General features: G+C 41.0%; 1 protein-coding gene across 1 annotated transcript in view; it reads left to right on the forward strand.

Moving 5' to 3' along the window:
- The window catches only part of LOC102388489 (cadherin-7), a 111703-nt gene extending 107695 nt beyond the window's left edge, over positions 1 to 4008 (forward strand). The window contains exon 11 of the mRNA XM_006037542.2: positions 3515 to 4008. Within this exon, the coding sequence (XP_006037604.1) occupies positions 3515 to 4008 (494 nt within the window). The remainder of the gene's footprint in view (positions 1 to 3514) is intronic.
- The last annotated feature ends 4707 nt before the right edge of the window (positions 4009 to 8715 follow it).

The following is an 8715-nucleotide window of genomic DNA, read 5'->3' on the forward strand; positions in this document are numbered from 1 at the left end:
AACCTACTGAACATCAAAGACGTGGCGGGCGAGAATCGAGGGTGCCCTTGGGCCAAATTGGCATGGAGAGAGGGCCTTAAGGAGATCACGGCCCTCCTGCAGGACCCCGCTGTATCAATGGGTTTCAATATGGACAAGTGTAAGGTGTTGCACCTGGGGAGGAAGAACCAGCAGCATACCTATAGGCTGGGGAACTCCCTTCTTGTCAGCACAGAGGCAGAAAAGGATCTTGGTTTCACTGTTGATTACAAGATGAACATGGGCCGCCAATGTGGGGACGTGGTCAGGAAGGCTAACCATACTTTGTCATGCATCCATAGATGCATCATGAGCAGGTCCAAGGAGGTGATCCTCCCCCTCTATGCGACATTGGTCAGGCCACAGTTGGAGTACTGCATCCAGTTCTGGGCGCCACACTTCAGGAGGGATGTGGCTAGCATTGAGAGGTTCCAGAGGAGGGCCACTCCCATGATCAGGGGGCAGCAAGGCAGGCCCTATGAGGAGAGGCTACGGGACCTGAACCTGTTCAGCCTCCACAAAAGACAGCTGAGAAGGGATCTGGTGGCTGCCTATAAACTTGCCAAGGGGGACCCAGCAGGCAATAGGAGAGTCCTTGTTCCCCTGAGCATTACCAGGGGTAACAAGGAACAACAATCCATAAGTTGACTGATGGTAGATTTAGGCTAGATATCAGGAGGCACTACTTCACAGTCAGGGTGGGTAGGAGCTGGAACCAAATTCCAAGGGAAGTGGTGCTCACCCCTACCCTGGGGGTCTTCAAAAGGAGGCTAGACAGCCACCTAGCTGGGGCCATGTGACCCCAGCATCCCTTCCTGCCCATGGCAGGGGGTTGGACTTGACGATCTGATTAGGTCCCTTCTGCCCCTACCAACTATGTTAGTCTAACCTGGCTAATCTAAACCAGTTTGTAACCGGAAAGTCATTCCCTCTGGACTCAGGAAATTCAGGCCCATGCCTGCAGTGGCTCAGACTAGAAGCTGGGGCGGGGGGGTGCTAGAGTAGCTGTTCCTTCCCTTCTACAGTGCTAAGCGGAGGGGGGCATGGCCAGGCTCTAGCAGGACCTCTGATTAGGGAGGGGTGTAAACCCCCACCCCACCTGCACCATCCCAGACTTTTCCCCGCTTTGCTGATCAAGGGGTGGGAGTGTTGCCAGCCTCCAACCCCTGGCTATCACTCTGATGCAAGGGTTTGTGTGCTGTGCATGCATCTGTTGATGATATGAAGCTTTTCAGTCTCCCTCCCTGCTTCTTTATATTGTCTGCAGCAAACTGACAGGCGAGCAAGCCAGCAGGGGCCTGATAACAGTGTTTATCACCTCATCAGCAAAACAACAGCCTCTCTCCATTAGTTCAAACTCTTCTTAAACAGCTTACTAGCTGACCTGTTGATTAGCTCCAGAAAGCCCTAAGCAGTCACTGTTCTGTCTGCCTGTCCCAGTGAAATTGGAAATGCGCACACACAGAGACCTCTCTGCATTAGCTAGCATTACCACATGCCTAGGGTCCATGGGGCTGGGATCTATGCAGTGGGAGATGGGAGGGAGGGGGGAAGGATTGCTGCTTCACCAGCGAGCAGTGAGGGGTGGGGTGGGAGCAGGGAGAAGCCAGGCAGACCCTAATGTGCCTGCAGTCTCTGCCGGAGCTCCAGCCAGGAAGGAGAGGGGAGGGGCTGTCCCTGCTGTGTAGTAGAGAACCCCACCCAGCCCAGAGAGCATGCTGGGATGCTGGGGGAGTCTAGTTTATCTTAAACCAGCAACGGGTCTGGGACTGACATTGGATAAACTACTTTGACCCAAATCAGTTAAATCTGATACTACGTTCAACCAGGTTTATGTCAAACCAGTTTCAGCCATTTTCAAACTGAACATGGCACTGAACATCTGTTCTGTTACATGTTTAAACCAATTTCTGATCACTTAAACTGGTTTATGTATAATGTCTGTCCCTAGCCTTAAACTATGGTCAGTGATGACTTTATAGACTGATGTCTTCATAGAAAATACCTCCCTGAAAAGACTTATATATGAGAATGATAAGCCAACATTATTCAGAACACTAATATCACTTATTAGGGATGATCGTGCCTTGAGAAGAGGACCTGACTAGATGACCTTGCGAGGTCCCTTCCAGCCTTTTTTTCCTACCATCCTAGGAGAATGCTGTGTTCATTCTCCTAGGATGGTAGAAGGAGAGGTGTATTTGGGTACTTGTGTCCTGGGCAGCAGCCACACAAAGGGCAGCATCATTGTCTGTGCGGTTGGTGACCTGGCCAGCAGCACTACTGGTATTTTATTCCCCCACTAATACAACCAAGACTTAGCACATGGGCTGGTGCCCTGTACACCCCTTCTTTATAGTGAGTAAATGTGGTGAGTGCTATGGGAAAATAATGTAACCCAGAAAACATGCTGTCATACAATCAAGCAGCTAAAATTAAGAGACTAAAATTAAATATTAAAGTGCAGTGCAAATAGTTAAATGTGCAAGAGCAGGTTTACCTTTGAATATAATGTGAGATTTACAACCTGGCATGCATTCTCTGCTAAGAGCATACGTACTGTGAAAGTTATTCAGACACTTCAATGTTGAATTAAATAATCATTTTGAGGCTGGGGGAAAGGGATGCCTCATACTGTTGTGACCTCAATATAGATGATTAAAATTCATGAAAGCACCTCCATAATTTGTTTATGGATAATACTTTTTTTCCGCCAATATCCTAACTGAACCTTGAGTGAATTTTCTCCTTGTTCTTTGGTTAAGTTTCTACAAATTAATATTTGCTTTAAGGCTGAAGGGAGAAACCTTAAATGTCAGAATTTTTTTAATCATTACCTTCCCTAGCACTGGTTTAACCAATAAACTCCAGCCTTCGCTATTCTCATCACATATAATTCACAGACAGCAAGTACCATACTTTGCACATTAAAGCAAAGTGCAGCCTAAAATAGAGATGCTTTTAAACCATGAACTAAGACAGTCATATGTTAGAAACTACTTAACAACTCAGAGTTCCCCAATCAAGGAACAGGTATTTCATCAGAAAACCTATGGCCATATACTTTAATTCAGTCACTTTCCAAGCTAGGGCTGTTAAACACGATGCAGTCACTTTATGAATGTGCTTTTACCGCTTGAGCAATTAAGAGTTCAGGAAAAGGTCCCTTTTTATTTCATGACTGTGGGATTTTAATATTCATCCAGAACTGGCCCTTAAATTTATGTTTAGCCAATAGTGTAGGATATAGAATTAAAGATGAAGACATTAATTCAGAATGGCTTTGGAAATAGATTCTTTAATGTCTGGAAGCCCTTGGTTTAAAAGGCATTTTAGGGCCTGCTAGTGATTTGAAATCTAACTGAATGAATTGCCTGTTGTGTTTCCTAGGTAAGGAAAGTATGCTTATGATTTAAATGCCACCACTGGGAAGGATCTGAGTGGAGGATAAGTTCAAACATCAGCATTGCTAACATTTTCTTCTTTTGTGTTCTAGTGCTTGTCTTGCTGATTGTTACCATGCGACGACGGAAAAAAGAGCCACTCATTTTTGATGAGGAGAGAGATATCAGAGAAAACATAGTCAGGTATGATGATGAAGGTGGTGGGGAAGAAGACACAGAGGCATTTGACATGGCTGCCCTGAGAAATCTCAACATCATCCGAGACACCAAGACCAGAAGGGATGTAACTCCCGAGATTCAGTTCTTGAGCAGACCAACTTTTAAAAGTATCCCAGATAATGTCATTTTTAGAGAATTTATTTGGGAAAGACTAAAAGAGGCTGATGTGGATCCCTGTGCTCCACCATATGATTCCTTGCAGACATATGCATTCGAGGGAAACGGCTCAGTGGCTGAGTCCCTCAGCTCTTTAGATTCCATCAGTTCAAACTCTGATCAGAATTATGATTACCTCAGTGACTGGGGGCCTCGTTTTAAACGGCTTGCAGATATGTATGGGACTGGACCAGAGAGCTTGTACTCATAGCCCTGGAGACTTTCTATGAAAAATGCACTGAAGAAAACAAAAACAACAAACAAAACCCATGAACTGAAACATCTGGACTAAGGAAAGTTGTAAATATTTCTCCATTTTTAACCCTTTAGGTTTTTCTGCCTTGGTGAAGCATATCTTCATTAGACTTGTCCTAGGGACTGCACTGACCACACAGATTCTGAGCATTTGGTGGCATTTTTGATAAAATCAGATGCTCAGCCATGTTTGAATAGATAGCAACGCACATATACCCACAGAGGCAACTAACTTCTAAGAATAAGTAATGCACTGTGACCTCAATGAGCCAATGATACCCTGTAGATGCCTTCACAGTACTGTTATGTCAAGAACGCAGTCTCTAATAAGAGATAAGGGAAAAAGGAAGCAAACAAATCCAATATGCCATTTCTAACAGTGTTATAGTACACTGTATTTTACTAATACACAAGTGTTTGGCAAATTTTATTTACAGTGTTGCATGCAGCTTGCTGGATCAAATTGAAAAACAAAACAACAAACCCGCCCATAACCAGCAAAATTAGTTTATTTGCTATTGGTTAATGGAACTATTTAACCAGAAGTCTCTGTGAATACCTGGCAATCCATTGAAAATGAAAAAAAGGCGAATTCATGCTGAAAAACCTGTCACATTTATCATCACCTTATCAAAATAAATTATAAACTACATAAAACAAGAAAGATGGAAAGGGAAGAGATTCTTAAAGCTGAAAATAGCTTTGTGCTGCCTGTGTAGGTACAGAAAAAAGTTGCTGTCTATTTGTTACTTTTTATTATCTCTTCTGATTTGTACAGGAGAATTTATCTCCCCCCCACCCCCCCTTTATTTGACATATAGTGTTATATTTATTTTGGAGCTCCTGCTTCCACTAAATTCAGGTCCATTTTACAGCCTCATGGCATTAGGCTCGTCAGACCATGCTGATTTTTCTCCAATCTCAGATACATGAAGGAAATGAAGTATGGAAATGGAGAAATTACAGTAAAGCAATTGAGCCCACTGTTCATCTCGCAGAAAGGAGCACAGCTACAAGGACACCGTCATTCTTCTGAGCCATTACAAAGTCTAAGACATATGAATAAAGTATTTGTACATTACATTTTTAAAAGAACACTACAGAGGGGTTGGGAGTGTCTTTATGCAAGATTTAGTTTTCAAGGTCACATGTCCTATATGCTCCAGAGACTTTAAAGACCCTGCTTTTCCCCCTTCTCTTTTGCTGCTGATGAATCGCAGTAAAAGACTATTTTAAATTTCTTTCATATGATAAGTAATGTAATACTATTGACTCCAGAATCCATCTTTAGATCCTGATGCACACAAGTATTTTCTCCAAAGGAGTTCACTTCACAATACAAAATTTCTACACTGGTTCAGGCGTGCCAAAATAGGACAATTGCTGTCAGTTAAGATACTGTATGATTTTGAAGTAGGATTTCTTAGAATAAGACAACTTTTTATGATTCTGACAATATTTATATGTCATCTTTCATGATTTATTATTAGATAATAAGGCATATATTCAAGTAAGAACAGTGTTTTCTTTTAGTATTCTTTCAGATTTTTTTTTTTTTTTAGAGAATTTGTAGATGACTTCCTAGATAAGATTTTGATCCTGCAAACATTTCAGTGTGGCTTAATTTTCTGTGACTTAATGTTAGTAGGGCAATTCACAGGAATGCACAGTTGTTTGCAGGACTGGGCATGTGTCTGCAGATCGTAGGCACTCCATAGAGGATGATGCTTACTCTGAAAGTGCTTCTTTCTGAAAAGGGGATCCTTGTATAATTCCTAACATATGGATTATACAAAGATGGGGGTAAATATCCTTTAAGGCTTTGTAAGCCTTGCAACCCAGCATTATCAGTTACCTATGTGAAAGTGGCCTTCAGCTTCATCAAAAAAAATGTAATCATTTGCAACACAGTTCTTTAATTTGGGTTATATTTTGGTAGACAATCATTGTTTCATGATTTAGTAGATTTTCTTCTAGTTGTATTAAATATATATATATATATATATAGAGCGAGAGAGAGAGAGAGAGAGAGAGATAGATAGATGACCAATTTTGTAATGGAACTGAAAGATATTGCCCATGACTTTTAGTCACATATGTAAGATTTTCAATAAAAAAGTGGGAAAAAGGATCAAGTGTATGTAGTTCAATAAAAGTCAGAAGTGCAGCAACAGTTAAATAGGTACTAAGTCAGCAAAGTGCTGAAAGAACAGTTTTATAATAATCTTGTGTTGTTTGTAGGAAGATAAAATAATTCATGAATTTGGATTATGATGTCAAAAGTGCTGATTTTAGCACATATCACTCAAAGGAGATTTCAATTTAAGTAAACATTACAACTGCCTTGCTTTTCCCATTTTATATTTTTTTTAAAATTATACCCTTCTCTTATGAAAAATATGTTGGCTTTGCTCTTGTTTGTTGTACGATAGATATTTATTTCAGTTTCTTTGCATGTATTCATTTTCTACTACACATTTGAAGGTGATTCAGAAACTCTACTATTATTGGCTTTTTGGCTGGCTACACAATTGGTAAAAGGGAGGGAGGGAAATCCCTCATTTTTTATGAGAGTTGTTTGTTATACATGATATATATAATGCAAATTTAAAAAAAAAGACTTCCCAAGGCTACATTATGATTTGTTGTTTCATAATTTACCTATTAGATTAAAACAGTTTATTTTAGAGTTATTTTATTCTGGTGTTCTAGCTTTATTTAAGATTAGGCTTCTGACTAAATAGTGTAAAACATTGCTTTTTCTCAATGCCAGAAAGACAAGGAACAATGTGCAATGAGTTATTTTTAAATGATTTTACCTCACATGTTCTTCTGACATGCTTCTGACATACTTGACTATTTTTTTATGAGTTCAAGTAACCATTGGGCAAAACAACATTAAAACTGCCTACTATATTTTGAAAAAGGGCACTTTGGGTATGTCTACACATACCGATTTAAGGCGTTTTAGCCATTTTTAAGGCACATTAAGGGTATGGGTCTACAAGTGCGTGCCCTTAATGCACCTTAAATGGTGATTTTAGGCTATTTGCACCTAAATTTTATACCTGCTAAAGCAAGTATCAAATTTTGGCATAAATAGCTAAAGCACCTTAATGCATCTATAGATGTGCTAAAGCACATTAAAGCTGTGTATGTCAACTGACTTGAGACTAACCTTAGTCCCAAGTCGGTCCACACACCGTGTTAATGTGCCTTAGCATGTGCATGTGTAGACCTGCACCTAAATCGCCTTAATGTACATTAGGCAAATGTGTATTAAGTTTAGGCGCATGTAAAAAGCATGTGTAGACATGGCCATTGTACCCTAAAGCTTGTCTAACATTTCCTCAACTATACAGTTGATCCGTTACAACATACCATGCCAAAAATAAATAACTAAATAAAAAAAAAAAAACCTTTGGTTTTTGTATATCTCCTGGACCTTCATGGTTACAAGACTCCAATCCTGTGACATCTGTATGACATTTTAACACTTGCTTTCTTTTCTTATCAAATAATAGCATTTTTCCCAACTGAGATTGTATGATATCTTTACAATGTTGCTAAAGTAACACACTGAGAATGCATCAACACACCTAACAAACTCTGGATAAAACTAACACACTAAGATTACATGCCAGACTTTTCACTCTGCTATGGTTGTGTGTCTCAGCTGAAATAAATGGAATTAAACTGTCATAAAACAGCTGTAAATGCCCTTGGTACATATTACACTACATGGTGTGATTCACATGTAGCAATACTAAATGTTCAGCCAATTTACAGTGCCATAAATTGGCAGACCAACTACAGACATTTCCACAACATATGTGGAACATCTTTGTGGCTCACTTGTACAGTGCTATAAATTGAATGTCTAGCACCCTACACAAAGGCTGACTCTTACGTCAGCATCAGCATGAGGACAGAGGTCGACAGCAGAACCAGTAAGACCTTGGTCTCAAGCTGAAAATAGATTGTAGGTGAGTGGGTTTCAGTGTTCTCCAGTGGGAGTGGGGGACAAAGCAAGGGGCCCTCCAGCAGGTAACATAGCAACCTCTGAGTCCAGCAGCTTTTCCTGCATTTTGCTGAAGCCCCAATTGAGCTGAAGGCCAAGTCACTTTAAAATGCAGAGTTGGCAGCAATGGGCTGACCATGCAATTTTTAAACATCCTGTGACATGAGGATTACAGGATAGGGGAAAGGCTCCCAGATCCTTAGATTTTGGGAGTTCTCAGGACATGCAGTTGGGCTGTCCCAAAATCTCAAACCTGAACCAGGGTTGTCTGAGAAATGTCTGGCAATCATCTTATTGCTTTGCTTATTCTTAGACCTGCCTGGGGACCCACTTGAACAGGACCTAGGGTTAGCCAGAAGGGATCCAACAAACAACTGATTGTCATCTCCAGGCAGCCTCAGGTCCAGAATCTGCTGGATTTAGCCCTGGTTCTCAGACAGAGCCACTCCCTGCTTAATCTGCAGGGTTGGGCTGGAGGCATCTTTGCAGTGATGTGATTAGGATTGGATGAATGTTATGCCCCTTCCCAAACATCACACCTCCTGCCATGCATATCTGGCATGGCAGGAAGAGTGAGATTTGGGAGAGGATGTAAAATTCCTCTGATGCAAATTGTGCCATTGTTTTAATATCCGCCTGGGC

This window comes from Alligator sinensis, unplaced genomic scaffold, assembly GCF_000455745.1.
Source record: "Alligator sinensis unplaced genomic scaffold, ASM45574v1 scaffold1149_1, whole genome shotgun sequence".
Taxonomy (NCBI): domain Eukaryota; kingdom Metazoa; phylum Chordata; order Crocodylia; family Alligatoridae; genus Alligator; species Alligator sinensis.